Consider the following 17,638-nt stretch of genomic DNA (forward strand, 5'->3'; position numbering starts at 1 on the left):
CTGCAGCCACTTTTAAGACCTTGGAATGCAGGCCATCTGGTCCAGGGGACTTGTCGTCTTTTAGTCCCATTATTTTACCAAGTACTTTTTCCTTAGTGATAGTGATTGTCTTTAGTTCCCCCCTTGATTATCCATTATTGGAATGTTGTTAATGACTTCTACCGTGAAGACAGATACAAAATATTTGTTCAGAGTCTCTGCCATTTCCCCGTTCCCCATTATTAATTCCCCAGTCTCATCCTCTAAGGGACCAACATTTACTTTAGCTACACTTTTTTTTTTATATACCTGTAGAAGCTCTTGCTATCGGTTTTAATATTTTTTGCCAGTTTACTCTCCTAATTCATCTCTTTGTGATGGGTATACTGTTTTTATATTGAAGGTTGGCATTATGATCTCATTGCTTTACAAGATATACAGGCTTGGCTATAGGCTAGCAATGACAATTTGTTAACTTAAGTTTGTTGATTCTTCAAAATGGTCTTTAAATTGCCAAAATTTAGATGTTTTCAGTTTAATGAAAACTTCTGTCAAACAGTTGCACAAAACTTGATTGTGATTATGATTTAGATATAAATCAGATGCAAGGCCTAGAAAAGCAACAAGGGTTCAAAACAAATAAAACCATAAGAATAGATGGTATTTATTTTAATGTGGAGAAAGATCAGGGCAGAAATTTTAACGGCACTAATCACCGATGGACTACTGGAGATTGACCAGATTTGAAACAGGCTAACTTGGTGCCCATATTCAAAATGGGTGACCAGGCAACTACTAACCTATTAGTCTTCCTTCCATTCTATGTAAAATAATGGAATCTGTTATCAGGACTAAATTTGAAGATTATCTGCACAATAATCTAGCAAACAGCAGTCAATATTCATTCAGAAGGGAATGATCCTGCCTGTCCAGCCTCCTAAATTGCTTTTGAAAAGTTGGCAACCCAAGTGGACTATGGTAAGCCCTATGATATGATGTACCTCAATCTCCAAAGGGTTTTTGGTAAAGTTCCACAGGAAAGGCTATTAATTAAACTCTAAGATGTAGGGATTCAAAATAAAAAATTTTGAGGTTAAGAAGCTGGCTGCATGGTAGAAAAAATTGGTACTTGGTTATGGGAGGTTTTTTTATTCATGGGATGGTTGGCCCTAGGACACTACCCTGAGGAACCCCTACAGTGATGTCCTGGGGCTGAGATGATTGGCCTCCAGCAACCACAACCATCTTTCTTTGTGTTAAGCATGTCTCAAGCCAGTGGAGAGTTTTCCCCCCGACTCCCATTGACCCCAATTTTACTAGGGCTCCTTGATGCCACGCTCTGTCAAATGCTGCCTAGATGTCAAGGGCAGTCACACTCGCCTCGCATCTAGAATTCAGCTCTTTTGTTCATGTTTGGACCAAGGCTGTAATGAGGTTTGGAGCCAATTGGTTCTGGCGGAACTAAAACTGAGCATCGGTGAGTAAGTGCTGCTTAATAGTGCTATTGCTGACACTTTCCATCACTTTGCTGATGATTAAGAGTAGGCTGATAGGAAGGTAATTGACCGGATTGGATTTGTCCTGTTTTTTGTGGACAGGACTTACCTGGGCTATTTTTCACTTTGGAGGTTAGATGCCAGTGTTGTTGCTGTACTGGAACGGCTTGGCTAGAGGCGTGGCTAGTTCTGGAGCACAAGTCTTCAGCACTACAGCCGAGATGTTGTTGGGGTCCATGGCCTTTGCTGTATCCAGTGGGCTCAGCCATTTCTTGATATGTGGTGTGAATCGAATTGGCTGAAGACTGGCTTCTGTGATGGTGGGGATCTCAGGAGGAGGCAGAGATGGATCATCCACTTGGCACTTCTGGCTGAAGATAGTTGCAAACACTTGTCTTTTTGCACTTGTGCTGGGCTCTGCCACCATTGAGGATGGAGATGTTCTTGGAGTTTCCTCCTCCCATTAGTTGTTTAATTGTCTACCACCATTCATGACTGGATACGACAGGACTGCAGAGCTTTAATCTGATCTGTTGGTTGTGGGATCACTTGGCTCTGTCTATAGCATGCTGTTTAGCTGGTATGTAGTCCTGTGTTGTAGGTTCACCAGGTTGGCATCTCATTTTTAGATACGCCTAGTGTGCTGCTCCTGGCATGCCCTTCTGCACTCCTCATTGAACTGGGGTTTGTCCCCTGGCTTAGTGGTAATGGTAGAATGAGGGATATGTTGGGCCATGAGGTTACATATTGTGGTGGAATACAATTGTTGCTGCTGATGGCCCACAGCACCTCATGGATGCCCAGTTTTGAGCTGCTAGATCTGTTCTGAATCTATCCCATTTAGCATGGTGGTAAGTAGCAGGGTGTCCTCATTGTTAACATTGGGCTTGGTCTCCACAAGGACTGTGTGGTGGTCACTCTTACCAATACTGTCATGGACAGATGCAACTGTGACTGGTAGCTTGGTGAGCACGAGGCCAAGTAGGTTTTTCCCCTTGTGTTGGTTCTCTCACCACGTCCAGTCTAGCAACTGTGTCTTTCAGGACTCAGCCAGTTCAGTCAGTAGTGGTGCTGCCACTCTTGGTGATGCACATTTTATGACAATCTGGTAGTTTCATGGTCACCATTACTTGTACTAGTTTTTTAGTCCGAATTTTTTTAATTAACTGAATTTAAATTCCAGAGCTGCCATTGTGGGATTTGAACTTGTGTTTCTGGATCATTAGTCCAGGCCTCTGAATTACTAGTCCAGTAACACAACCACTGTGCTACAATTCCTGGTTTTATAAGGGCAGAAACTCGATGCAAAGTGGTCAAATTTGCTGATTATGCCAAACTATTTGGGGCAGTGGAAGAGGAAGCTCAGAAATTGCAGAATGAACAATGTCAGATGAAATTTAATATGGCTAAGTGTAAAGTAGTCTCCACCACTTACCATTCCCACTTATCCTGGACAGCTGCCTATATCGGGCAAATGGCACTGACCATTTGCCATTACTATAGGTGTCAATTACAAAGATGTTGCTTAAACTGAATTCAGAGGGCCAGCTATTTCAGACACTCCAATCAGCTGCAGCAATCTTTTAATTTCTCTGTTCCTCAATCCATTGTTTAAAAGAATCATGCTCCTAATTTTCTAAGTTGCAATGTCAGCTTTGCAAAGGCTATGAAAACAAACAATTCTGCTCTGGACGGAAGGCGGTTTGCAGCTGGGTTTGTTTTTCAAAATGTTAATTTCCCTTTTACTAAAACTTTCCTTTTCTGGTTAATTTCCCCGTGTTCTGGTTAACTATTCCCCTTTCGAACTTGTTCTTTGCACATTTTTTTTAACTTTTAAATTGACCAAACTCTCGCATTTTCGGGGGCTGTCATTGCACTTCCTGGCATCCGACCAACTTCGTTCTGGTATCGTTTGGTGCTCCTTCGAATGCCCTAGCTCAGGCTGTGCACCAAAGAGGGTCGGCCTCAGGCTCGGGGAGACGAGGGGTGGAAAGCTCCTCATCGTTGCAGTGGCGAGCTGCATATGCCGGCGGGGTGATGCGCAACAACTTGTTGTTTTGTGCTGCGTTGTCCGCCAGCTCCAGATATAAACCTTCAGGTACAGTATGCGAGGGAGGGGAATACTCTTTTTGCACCACAGTATATAAATTAAGACAAAGCAGCCATCAAGGGATTCTGTCAAAACTAGTTTTTTTTTAAATGTGCAATACTGTTTTTTAATTTATTGGTTATACGTCCACCATTTATAGCAGTCAAATCTTGTTAACACCAACACTCCCGCTATAAGTAGTGAGGACTGTATTGTGATGGAAAAATAGACAACGCATATACTCTATGAAAAGTGTTGAAATATCCACGAATGAAATTGAAAGAGACCTAGCAGTCTTAGATTTGAAACTAAATCTGTCCAACCAATGCAGAACAGCAAACCAAGCCAAAAGAATGTTGATCTAGGTAGTTAAAACCGTACAATACAAGTCGGAGGAGATAGTGATCAAACTGCATGGTGCTTTGGTCAGATCACACCTTGAATACTGCATTCAGTTCTGGTTGTCCAGAATTATGAGTTTTAGGTGCTGGAGGCAGTCCAGAGAGAAACCATGAGGCTGATCCCCAGTGTCTGCATTATGAGGAACGATTGGAGCAACTTGGGGTTTTCAGCCTAGGAAGGAGGTGTTTCAGAGGTGATTTTGTTGAGGTGTGTTTAACATTGTTAATGGAATGAAAGTTAAGCTGGAATATTACTTTAAATTAAATTGCTAGGAGACGCAGGTTCAGACAAGTAAAAACTAATTTTAGGAATAATGTCAGGAAATTCTTTACACAGTGTGATCAACATGTGGAATAGATTTCAGATAGAGTAGTGGAGGTGAAAACACTGGAACCTTCCATGTTTGGACCAAGGCTGTAATGAGGTCTGGAGCCGAGTGGTCCTAGTGGAACCCAAACGGAGCATCGTTGAGCAGATTATTCTTGGGCACTAAGGGAATTAAGAGATATGGGGATAGGGCAGGAAAGTAGAGTTGATGTAGAAGTTCTGCCATGATCTTAAATGGTGGAGCAGGCTCGAGGGGCTGTATGGCCTACTCCTGTTCCTATTACTATCAATGCAGCTCTTCTGAATATGTAATGTAAATAGATATTAAAGTAAATATTAGTACAGTAACAACTATATAACCATTCAGAAGAAAAAATAACCTTGAATATGGGATCTCCCTTACTATTTCCTCCTTGGCTCATACACACTGTCCCATGCTTCTGTCATGTTGCTGTTGAGCTGGAAGCTACAAATATTGCAACAGTGATCTGGTAACAATTTGCCTCCCCATTTTGGTAGTTTTCTCCTTTTCTCCTCGCAGCAATCGAGTATGAGGAATGAGCTGTAACCATCTAATTGCATTAGAACAACCATGTTCTAATGCATCATCTTGGCAGTGTCATTCTTCAGTTGGCTAGCAAAGAGGTTCTTCGGAAAACAGCGGAGCCATCTAGAGTGCAAATTGATAATTTCATATTTTTTTTAACCTTGCCTCTTGTCTCCTTTAAATCATAATTACTGAAAAGCAAACCTTTTGTACTGTAGCTGAGAAAACGAAAAGGGATGCATTTATGATACGTAATGTTAGTATTCCCACTTTTTTATTCAACAGCAAATACGCAGGCATTATGTCACACGAGCAGAGACAAAACTACAAAGATGACTTTAATGCAGAGTATGGTGAATACCGGAACCTGCACGCCAGGTTAGAGAGGGTAACCAAGCGATTTTTGCAGCTGGATGCAGAGCGGAAGCGTCTTTCTCCTGATACTGAAGAGTATAAGGTATTGGCACAAACACTTTCAGCTGTTCAACGTATATCAAAAATATGAATCCGTGTAGCCTAACTGAATTTATCCTATCATGTATTTGATTCTTGTAGGGTTCAATGTTTTACTTCTATATTTCACCAAGCAACTTAATTTGTGGTGTGGGGGGTGGGAAAGGTGTACACCCAAACATTTTGCACACTCTTGCTCCTTGTGATGAGGTAGACTCACTATTGTTATGGGAGGAAGAGTATACTCATTGTAAGCATGAAACACTAGACTGGTTCATAGTTACATATGAGTATATAGCAGTAGGGAGCTGCAATTCCCATAGCATGATCTTAACTCTTCCTCAGCTGAAGAGACAAAGCTTTTAAGGCGTTTTTATTTTCTTTTCTTATGTTAGTCATCTCACACTGGTTAAGAACATAACATAAGAAATAGGAGCAGGAGTAGGCCAATCGGCCCCTCGAGCCTGCTCCGCCATTCAATAAGATCATGGCTGATCTGATCCTAACCGCCAATCTACTATCACAGAACCATCTCCTGAATCTAACAGAATTAGACACACGAAATAGGAGCAGGATCAGGCTACACGGCCCCTGGGCCTGCTCCGCTACCCACAGGGCCATGACCGATCCGAACCTAGACTCGTCCAAATTCCTGCCCGCTCCCCATAACCCTTTATTCCCTTTACTTCTAGGAAACTGTCTTTCTGTTTTAAATTTATGTAATGACGTAGCTTCTACAGCTTTTTGGAGCAGCATATTCCATGGACCTACCACCCTCCGAGTGAAGTAGTTCCTCCTCATCTCAGTTTTGAAAGAGCAGCCCCTTATTCTAAGACTATGCTCCCTAGTTCTAGTTTCACCCATCATCGGGAACATCCTCCCCGCATCCACCCGATCCAACCCCTTCACAATCTTATATGTTTCAATAAGATCGCCTCTCATTCTTCTGAACTCCAATGAATAGAGTCCCAATCTACTCAACCTCTCCTCATGTCCATCCCCTCATCCCCGGGATTAACCGAGTGAACCTTCTTTGTACTGACTCGAGAGCAAGTATGTCCTTTCTTAAGTATGGACACCAAAACTGTATGCAGTATTCCAGGTGCGGTCTCACCAATACCTTGTACAACTGAAGCAATACCTCCCTATTTTTATATTCTATCCCCCTAGCAATGAAAGCCAACATTCCATTGGCCTTCTTAATCACTTGCTGCACCTGCATACTAACCTTTTGAGTTTCGTGCACCAGGACCCCCAGATCCCTTTGTACTTCAGTACTTTCCAGCTTCTTGCTATTAAGATAATAACTTGCTCTACGATTTTTCCTGCCAAAGTGCATAACCTCACACTTTCCAGTATTGCATTCCATCTGCCAAATCTCTGCCCACTTACTTAGCCTGTCTATGTCCCCTTGCAGGTTTTTTATGTCCTCCTCACTCACTACTTTCCCTCCCATCTTAGTATCATCTGCAAACTTTGATATGTTACACTCGGTCCCCTCCTCCAAATCGTTAATATAGATTGTAAAGAGTTGGGGACCTAGCACTGACCCCTGTGGAACACCACTAGTTACTGATTGCCAGTCCGAGAATGAACCATTTATCCCAACACTCTGCCTTCTGTTAGATAGCCAATCCTCTCTCCATGCCAGAATATTACCCCCAATCCTGTGATTTTTTTTATCTTAAGCAATAATCTTTTGTGTGGCACCTTGTCAAATGCCTTCTGGAAGTCTAAATACACTACGTCCACTGGTTCCCCTTTATCCACCCTATATGTTACTTCCTCAAAGAACTCCAGCAAATTTGTCAAACATGACTTCCCCTTCATAAAACCATGCTGACTTTGTCCTATTAAATTATGATTATCCAAATATCCTGTTACTGTCTCCTTAATAATGGACTCCAAAATTTTACCTACCACAGATGTTAGGCTAACCGGTCTATAGTTTCCAGCCTTCTGTCTACTGCCCTTTTTAAATAAGGGCGTTACATTAGTAGTTTTCCAGTCTGCTGGGACCTTTGAGTCCAGGGAGTTTTGGAAAATTATTACCAATGCATCCACAATCCCTACCGCCACTTCCCTCAAGACCCTAGGATGTAAGCCATCAGGTCCAGGTGATTTATCCGCCTTGAGTCCCATTATTTTACCGAGTACCACTTCCTTAGTGATTTTGATCGTGTTTAGCTCCTCCCCCCCCCCCCCCCCCCCATAGCCCCCTGTTTGTCCAGTGTTGGGATATTCTTAGTGTCTTCGACTGTAAAGACTGATGTAAAATATTCATTCAGTGTTTTTGCCATCTCCATATTTCCTACCATTAATTTCCCGGTCTCATCCTCTAAGGGACCAACATTTACTTTAGCCACCCTTTTTCTTTTTATATAACTATAAAAACTCTTACTATCTGTTTTTATATTTTTTGCTAATTTACTTTCATAATCTATCTTCCCTTTCTTAATCAATCTTTTTGTTATTTTTTGCTGTCTTTTAAAGTTTTCCCAATCCTCTATCCTCCCACTAGATTTGGCTACCTTATATGCCCTTGTTTTTAGTCGAATACTATCCTTAATTTCTTTACATAGCCACTTACACCCTTTTCTTCTCAGTGGAATATATTTTTTTTGGAAGTTGTAAAATAACTCCTTAAATGTACACCACTGATCATGTATTGTCTTACCCTTTAATCTATTTTCCCAATCCACTCTACTCAATTCCGCTCTCATACCTTCATAGTCTCCTTTATTCAAGCTTAGCACGCTTGTTTGAGATCCAACCTTCTCACCCTCTAATTGAATATGGAATTCAACCATGTTATGGTCACTCATTCCAAGGGGATCCTTTACTAGGACATTTTTAATTAATCATGTCTCGTTACACAGGACCAGATCGAAGGTTGCTTGCCCCCTGGTCGGTTCAGTGCGAAGTTATCCACCTTGGGTGCAGGAACGGGAGGGCAAATTATTATTTAAATGGCAATAGATTGGGAGAGGGGGAAGTACAGAGAGACCTGGGTGTTCTTGTACACCAGTCACTGAAGGCGAGCATGCAGGTGCAACAGGCGGTCAAGAAGGCAAACGGTATGCTGGCCTTCATAGCAAAAGGGTTAGAATACAGGAACAGGGATACCTTGCTGCAGCTGTACAGGGCACTGGTGAGACCACACCTCGAGTACTGTGTACAGTTTTGGTCGCCTCATCTGAGGAAGGATGTTCTTGCCATGGAGGGGGTGCAGCGGCGATTCACCAGGCTGATACCAGGAATGGCGGGAATGACCTATGAGGAGAGACTATGTAGTTTAGGGATGTACACACTGGAGTTTAGAAGATTGAGAGGGGACCTCATAGAAGTGTATAAAATTCTGACAGGTCTAGACAGACTGGATGCAGAAGGAATGTTTCCCTTGGCGGGTGAAAACAGAACTAGAGGACATAATTTAAGGATAAGGGCTAAACCATTTAGGACAGAGATGAGGGGGAATTTCTTCACTCAGAGAGTGGTGAACCTGTGGAACTCATTGCCACAGAGGGCAGTGTACGCCAGCTCATTAAATATATTTAAGAGGGAATTAGATATATTTCTACGGGCAAAAGGGGTTAAGGGTTACGGAGAGAAGGCGGGGACGGGATACTGAATTAAAGGATCAGCCATGATCTCATTAAATGGCGGAGCAGGCACGAAGGGCCGAATGGCCTACTCCTGCTCCTATCTTCTATGTATCTATGTATACTGCTCAAGAAACCCATCCCTAATACACTCAATGAACTCATCCTCAAGGCAGCCCTGCCCAATTTGATTTGTCCAATTAATATGATAGTTAAAATCCCCCATAATTATAGATGCTCCCTTATTACAAGCCTCAACTATTTCCTGATTGATACTCCATCCAACAGAGTTGCAACTGTTCGGAGGCCTATAGACTACGCCCACTAGTGTTTTTTTCCCCTTATTATTCCTTACCTCCACCCAAACTGTTTCATTATCCTGATCTTTTGACCCAATATCATTTCTCTGTATTAGTGATTCCTTCCTTTATTAACACAGCCACCCCACCCCCCCTTCCTTCCTGCCTGTCCTCCCTGATCGTTAAATAACCTGGTATGTTTAATTCCCAGGCATTGTCACCCTGCAGCCATGTTTCTGTAATGGCCACAAGATCATACCCATATGTAGTTATTTGTGCCATTTAACTCGTCTATTTTGTTACGAATGCTACGTGCATTCAGATAGAGAACTTTCAAAGATGTTTTGTGACACTTAGTTCCTGCTTTTGCCCTTTTTATTACTTTACCTTTTACTCCATACCTTCTGCCCCTTCCTGACACGCTCTGGTTTTTAATTTCCCCACTGCTACCTAAGTCTATGACCTTCTCTGTTGTCATTTTTATTATTTGCTCTCTAGGAACCTCCCCCCCCCCCACTAGTTAGTATAAAGCCCTCTCTACAGCCCTAGTTATATGATCCGCCAGGACTCTAGTCCCAGCACTGGCCAAGTGAAGCCTGTCCCAACGGAACAGCTCCCTCCTGCCCCAGTACTGGTGCCAGTGTCCCAGGAAGCAAAACCCATTTCTCCCACACCAGTCTTTGAGCCACGCATTTAAATCTCTAATTTTATTTGTCCTAGCCAAATTTGCTCGTGGCTCAGGTAATAATCCAGAGATTATTACCCTTGAGGTTCTGTTTTTTAATTTGACCCCTAGCTGCTCATACTCCTTTTAACAGAACCGGCTTCCTAGTCCTATCTACGTCGTTTGTACCAACATGGACCATGACAACTGGATCCACCCCCTCCCACTGCAAGTTTCTTTCCAGCCCAGAGGAGATGTCCTTAACCCTGGCACCGGGTAGGCAACACAGCCTCCGGGACTCTCGCTCTCGGCTGCAGAGAACTCTATCTATCCCCCTAATAATACTATCCCCTACCACTACAACATTTCTATTTACTCCCCCCTCTTGAATGGCCCCCCGTTCCACGGTGCTGTGGCCAGGTTGCTCATCGTCCCTGCTCCTGTCCCCACAGGGAGTAAGAACCTCGAACCTGTTGGTCAAGAGCAAGGGCTGCGGCTCCTCCAGCTCTACCTCCTGGATCCCCGTACCTGCCTCACTCGTAGTCACACCGTCCTGTCCCTGACCATGGGCTACATCTGAATTACTTAACTTCATAGGTGTGACCACCTCCTGATGCAGAGTCCAGGTACTTCTCCCCCTCCCTGATGTGTCGCAGTGTCTGAAGCTGACTCCAGCTCATCAACACGGAGCTGGAGTTCCTGTAGCAGCAAACACTTGTCACAGACGTAATCACCGTGAGCCTCAATGGGGTTCACCGGCTCCCACATCTCGCAACAGTAACACATCACCTGCTCCATTCTATGTAATTAATTAAATTTTTTATTGTTAGTTATGGACACCCTCTGCCCGATTTTAGATGCTAGTATCCCCTTTAATTAATTGGATTTAAATTAAATCAATCCCTCTAGTTACACCAGTTAAATGGTTTACCAACAGTCACTCTGCACCAGAAAGGCCTTGGTACACCACAGCAACCTTAAAAACTATAAACCACAGACATAAAGTTTTAAAACGAGAGAAATACTCCAACTAATCACCTACCTGTTTTGTGGTGATGTCACACCTTGAATACTTTTTACCTCTCTCCTTGCCGGAGATTGGTACGCCCTCTTGGGCCTCTTGTAGTCGCGCTGCTCCTCCTCCACCCGCTGCCGATGCCGCACTGAGGCCTACCTGAGCCTCTGGGGCCTCTTGTAGTTGCGCTGCTCCGCCTCCACCCGCTGCCGATGCCGGTTGATACTTTAATGCATGTTCTTGCAGCTACTAAGATGGCAATTCTGCGACATCAGTGAGGAGACATCCACCGTTTATTTATTTATGGGCTGCCTACTCTATCCCTGCTATATTTTTGTCAATCTAGTTAAGTAAATCTAAGAAAACAATCTCTGATTTGACATTACTTCCATCTAAATTCCAAGATTATATATTCAGTTTTATGGCTATTCTAGTTCACTTGTTTTAATTTCTGATCCCACTGAAATGTTTAACTGGTAACAAGGTTACTAAATTACAGGTCGGATATTTAGAGATTGCCTTAATTAAATGTTTCTTTTTGTGTGCATCCTTCTGGTAATTTATGTGCATTGATTTGCAAGTCAGAGTGCTTTAGAAAATGTCTATCCATTGTTATTTTTGCACTTTCTGTTATGTTAAACAATGAGGCATTAAAACTTGGAGAAAAGTATTGTGTAATGTCTTTAACCCTGACATCATTTTGGCTCATGTAACAGATCTCCACTTGTTTGCAGATTATCGATGAGGAAGTTTTGCAAGAGTACTGGAAAATTACAAAGGTTAGTAATTTGTTTTGAAATGGTGCAGTCTGTTCACATGGAATGCCGTTTATTGTTTTTTCCAGTTTGTATTGGGTTGGAGTTAAAATGCAGTGCCACATTCTATTCAGTTTTGTCCTAGATATTTTTCTCGAACATTTCATATGAACTAGTTTGTACTCAAGTTAGCTTGCTCCTTGGTAGCAGTCTCTCCTCAGTCAAAGTTGTGGGTTTAAGCCCCACTCCAGGATTTGAACACCAAATATAGGATGGCACTCCTGTACAGTGCAGAGGGAGTTTCAATTAATCAAAGATGCCCCTTTGAAGTGTTTTTCTCCTGCTGTCCCGTACATTACCGTACCAGCCATTCTCGTGAGGGAGAGAGAAGGGGGGGGTACGGGGGACTGGTGGCCCTCTGCAAGAAATCACAAATGGCAATTTGCTGCACATTGTCAAGTATTTGGATGTGTAGTTTCTTAAATATGGATACAGTGCTATAGAAAACATCCTGCAATATAAATGGTGATTTTGAAAGCACAGAGAATGGCTCCCAAATGTAAATACACCATAAGAAGTCTGCTTCTTGGTGACTGAATTGCAGTTTTGTGCCAATTTTGATCGCAGTGAATATTGGTGGGTGAGCTACTGTCAGATATTGAAGTACCAAAAATACTAAGTAACTTACAATTGTATTTTGTTTTTGCATGTCATTACTTCTCTCATTTCCACAATGGCCTTGGACTTCAAAATGATTACTATCTGATCAATAACAGTAACACTAACAATTGTTTAAAAGTTTGAAAACATGGAATAACTATTAACTAAGGAGCGTTTGAGTGAGCAAAGTAATTTTGTTTAAGTTTTTATTGTGGGTACGAGTACTCCTGTCATAAAAGGAGTGAGTTGAGTTGTATCATTCCTTCCTATTTTTTGATGCAATTCTTTAAAAATGATCGTCCAACCTCCATAGTTGCAATAAATTTTAATTGGTACAGCATGGCCATATGAAATGATATATTTGAAGTATTTGATAATGATAGGTAATACTGTATATTTTTCCATGTCATGGCTTATAAATTCAAATAGGATAAAGCATTCAAGTACTTGCATAAAATTCGCATTCTATTCCTTTGTGCCTACAGAATAGTCCCAATTACCATGAAGAGAAACATAGATGTGAATACCTGCATAACAAACTGGCTCACATTAAGAGACTAATAGCAGATTATGACAAGCAACAGCAACAATCATGGCATTAGAACTCACTGGACAGTTTGCAATATTGTTCTATGATCAGAAGGAGATGTGTAATAACAAAAAAAAGCTAATTTATTTTGAATTTTGGAAAACATTATTCTAGGTATGGTGTCTGAGATTTGAAAGTTTTCAGAAGTTTCATGATTTGATGATTTGAGTTCTGTTACTTCCTGAAGCACCTATGCTGCGCTCCCCCTCCCCCCGCCATTTCTTACAAATTGATGCTCTTTGCTTTAGAACCTCCATCTTCCTTTTTACTCTTCTACATACCAATATGTTTTTGTTTATCCAGACTGAGTACTTGGACTCTCCTGTAGTCTGTGATTTGATTTGTACAATAACAATTGATAGCACTAACAACAAACTCTAACAGTTGAATAAACAAAGATGTGGTACTTTCTGCATTCTGCTAATTTAAACACTTTGCCTTATGTGGTTGAAGGTTCCTAAGGCAATTTGCACAGATAGTTTTCAAAAAGTATTCATAGAAATGTTAATGGTTTAGAGAATGAAAAGTATGATGAGCACTACAAACTGCCTATAATTCTTTACGCTCTGCTGCAATTTCAAACCATATGCTAAAAATGCAAACAAGTTGTTCAGCCCCTATGCCCCTTGCCTTAAGGTGTTTGCTTATGTACACTTAGTATAGTGACCATTAGCTACACATAGCTTCCTTCTATCCTATACAATTGGGAAGCTAACTGTGGCCTACCCAGTTTGTGCATGTGTGAGAGAGTGTCTGTGTGTGAATGTGTGTGTGTGTGTAAATGTGATGTAATATACATCTTGAGGGGGAAGAGAGTAAGCTGCTCTCTGTAGCCAAATGCTCAGGACAAAACAACTGATGAGTGTTATTGTAGGTATTTCCTATAAATGTACTACTTCCTCCATGGAAATTAAAGCCTTTCCATTTCAAGTGATTTATCAGCTTTATTAATATGGAAACGTTGCTACTGTGCAAAATTTGAAAGAGATCTATAGTTTTGGGGAAATTAAGAAACTAACCTTCATGTAGGAGACTTATTTGTATACTACTTTAAAGTATTTTTGAAAACAAATTATATACAAAGAAGCAGTCACCTGCATGTACTAGTTTATTTAAGATTTGTTCTCCTGCGTGTCAGGAATATAACTGAAAACAGATGTATTTAATTTTAATACTGTGACCATCAAACAGCACAAAGAAATCATTTGAATTTATAAAGTGTCTCTGTACTTAAACCAGTGCATTGCATTTCAGTTGGTATAATGCCTATTGATATGGTAGTTAATTTATCATGTGGGAACATTCAGTTATTTGGTTGGAAGATGCAAGGTTTTGGATTAATATTAAGACTAATATTAATCAATGTAATTTTTGTCTTTTCAAAGTGCTGCCAATTGAAAAGGGAAGCATAATGTTTACAAATGAGTGTTGGAAAGTTTGCCAAATGTTTGGTTGAATCTTTAATAAATTCCTGTGTCTCCAGCTTCACTCCAAATTCTGGTATCTTCAGTCATGCTGTAAACCATGAAACTTGCTCTTTCTATCTCAAAGACTAATTTTGAACATTGTGGTTTAGGTGTCAATGAGGGAAGAGTCCAAATGTGATGCATTATTCATGGTAGATTTACGGTACTAATCACTGGAATGCGATCCACCAAGGACTATAAACTTGATTCACACTTCACAATCATTTTGTATTGGTGCTTTACCAGTTATTCCCATCTTAAAGTTCTTTATTTTAATGATTAAGCCAAGATTGTCTTCCTCAAATACCCCAAATTATTATATTAATGACATTTGCATTGATAATTTGTGGATCCCTTAACCAGTTTTTTAAATCAGCATTTCACTTTAATCATTTAGGTTTATTTTTTTTAAATCTCCTCTTGACTTGGGATTTGTCCACACTGGTAAATTCTGTGTATCAATGATATGGGATAGCATTTGACACCAGAAATGTAATTGTTACATAAATTAGATTCCAGTTATGATGTGTTGCTTTGTATACCTCATCCAGTCTTAAAATTCATTCAGTGATATTACTCATTTGTATTAGATATGTACACCCTTGGGTGCAACAAAATATTAACCTACTGCAACACCATAACTTTTCAAACTTTCTTGAAGGCTTTGAAGCCATTTGATCTAGAATTGAGAATTGTAAAAATATAAATCGGTTTAATTGTACTTAATATCTACAGTAAGGCTTTTGGGATTTCCCATGTTCCAGTCACTGTTGGATATATATCCACTTCAAAACCATCCCACTGCACAATTAGCATGTACCTGAAAATTAGTTTTAATGTGCATTAGTCATTATTAGCAGTGTTCAAGGCTCCTTTAATGTCTGTAAAGCTACTCAGATACAAATTCAAACAATAGATGTTTCTAGTTTTTTCTCCTTGCCAAAAATAAAAACTCAACTTTAATTGACAAACATTCACAAGTGTATATATAATGTAGTCACTAGGGATAAGTGCCAAATCACAAATGGAACCCTTTTGGAAAAATTGAATTTTTGGATGTGCCTATCACTTAAATAGAACAGTAATCTGTACTACTGAGCTGCCTTTTTTTTCTTGTCTGTTTATTTCACGGTTACCCAGTGGAGACAAAGTGTGGCCTCACAGCAGGAATGCATTTTAGATCTGTGGTAGTTTGCTTGAGATGGGGAAGACCATGGTTTATTGTTGCAGGTTTGTCCTGTAACCCAGATCCATATCATACTTGAAACTGTGATTTCACCAGTTCCGCCAATGCAAAGAGTAGCCTTAACGTCAAAACCTTAACTATGCTTAGTGTAAGTAAAATTGTTTTGTAAAGCTAAGGAGCATGACCTGGCACACTAAATATCCATCCTAATATAGGGTGGCTATGGGAAAGCCATTTTCATTTTTAGCATAGTCTTAAATTTTGTTTGTATTTAGAGGATCCAATTTTGGACTGAAGCCAGAAAGTACTTGAACCCTATTCCTTAGCAACTACACTAAACTTTGACTTCAGAAAAATAGATAATTAGCTTTAATAGTCCCACTGCATAAATTCCTATCAGCAATTAGACTTTTAGTAAACCATTCCAGAGTAGTTATTGCAAATTTTAAAGAAGTTGATTTAATTTACAAACAACGCTGTTTACACCAAAGCTGCCTACATTTGTTTAAAATGTGTTCAGCACCTGCTGTGTTGCTACTTTGAACAAGAATATAGTAAAAAATCTTCCTTAATTATTCAGTTTTGTATGCTTAGAGGGATAGTGCTTTAATAACAAGCAGTACAGTAACATGAAGATTTGTGTACTGTTTTTAATACTATCTGATCCATGTAGTTATTGGAAGGGTCTCAATTGTACTGTAAAACTGGTGTACTTGAGGCTTTATTGAAGCAAACATTTACTGTTGCAAGTATCTGGTTTATAGCCAAGGTGTTGCATTCATTGAAGATGCTGCAATCAGAGGTCCAGCTTTAAATGTTTTATATAAAAACTGATCAGTTCTGATCATTACATTTCATTCATGGGTTTAGTTTTAAAAATATGAAATCCAATGCAATCAAAGTTCTCCATTTAACTGGCAAATGGAAATCATTGTTCCAAAATAAAAGCCCAATTCTGAGTTAAAATTATTAAAGAAATGGATGACCATTTGTGATCAGTTTAATCTAAGTGCAACTGTTTTCAACAATCAGTGGTACTGTGGCAACATATGCAACCCTGAAATAAAAATGTTTAATGCCCATACTTACTAGAATATTCAGTTGCAGAGGATGCAAATTAACAACAGTTTCTCTCCTATTCCAAAATATTGATAGTTAATCCAAAAGCAATGAGTAACAAATATTAGTGTTGTTATAAATATATATCAGTATTACATTCTGAGCTGTTAATTCATTTGCTAGCAGCTTCGGGTGTTTTTATTGGATTAGTAAAGTGAAATTTCATTCCTTGTAAAACAGTATTTGTTTGGGAAAGTGATATTTTTCTCTCCATTCTTGTATTGTTGCCCTTTAATGCCTATCTTTTCTATAATCTTAGTATTAATGTGTGTCAGATGGATAGGTTTCTGCCTCAATACTTCTAAAGTCTTCAAATTGCTAATTTAATTGTTTCTCTTCCTCATGTGTCCCTGATGGATGCAGTTGAAGCCAGCAGTTTGAATTGTTTTGGAAAGGTATGAAATAGTATTCAACACTACAGATGACAAAGAATGGAAGGAATTAAAATGTAACTGGAATGTTAGATTCTTGATCGTCTCTTATAGCAGTTGTGAATGTCTTGCTTTCTGAATTACACAGTAAATCTTTACCATCTAGTTTGGACCATTGAAACTGGAGTGTTTTCGCTGATAAATACAACGTAATATTTGAGCCACAATGCCTCCATTCCACATGTAATGTAAGCTGTTTATTTAAAAAAAAATTACATTAAAATATCAACTTTGCATATGAGAAGTCTTGTGTTTTATTATGATTATTAAGTAGCTAGTATTTTAATGTGGTGGTCACTGTCATGAAACTCAAGAACATGTTAACCCATATTTAAAGGGTAGAACATAAACATTTTTTCCCCTCTTCTGTGCTGCAGTCTTCAGTGGTTTCTTTTTGGAAGAGTGACTTTCATGGTGCTGTGAAACCAACCAGCAGTATCTCTACATTTCTAGATTGGACCTTCTAGCTTCTTGAATTGTCTTGTAAAGTAGTCTATCATACAGGTGTGGTAAACCACTGTTAACCTGTACATGCCTGTGTGGTAAACCACTGTTAACC

At 40.0% G+C, this 17,638-nt stretch overlaps 1 protein-coding gene across 2 annotated transcripts in view; it reads left to right on the forward strand.

Annotated features, from left to right (window-relative positions):
• The window catches only part of ell2 (elongation factor for RNA polymerase II 2), a 194,829-nt gene extending 177,512 nt beyond the window's left edge, over positions 1–17,317 (forward strand). The window contains exons 10-12 of one of the 2 annotated variants that reach the window (XM_085988493.1): positions 5,126–5,297; positions 11,608–11,652; positions 12,774–17,317. In XM_085988493.1, the coding sequence (XP_085844619.1) occupies positions 5,126–5,297; positions 11,608–11,652; positions 12,774–12,890 (334 nt within the window). In that variant the 3' untranslated portion in view covers positions 12,891–17,317. Of the gene's footprint in view, positions 1–5,125; positions 5,298–11,607; positions 11,653–12,773 lie in introns of those variants that run through there. The other variant, XM_085988501.1, reaches the window with a different exon arrangement.
• Positions 17,318–17,638: the final 321 nt, after the last annotated feature.

The sequence above is a fragment of the Somniosus microcephalus genome, chromosome 1 (genome assembly GCF_052327205.1).
Source record: "Somniosus microcephalus isolate GS21.2 chromosome 1, FLI_Smic_1.0, whole genome shotgun sequence".
Lineage (NCBI taxonomy): Eukaryota > Metazoa > Chordata > Chondrichthyes > Squaliformes > Somniosidae > Somniosus > Somniosus microcephalus.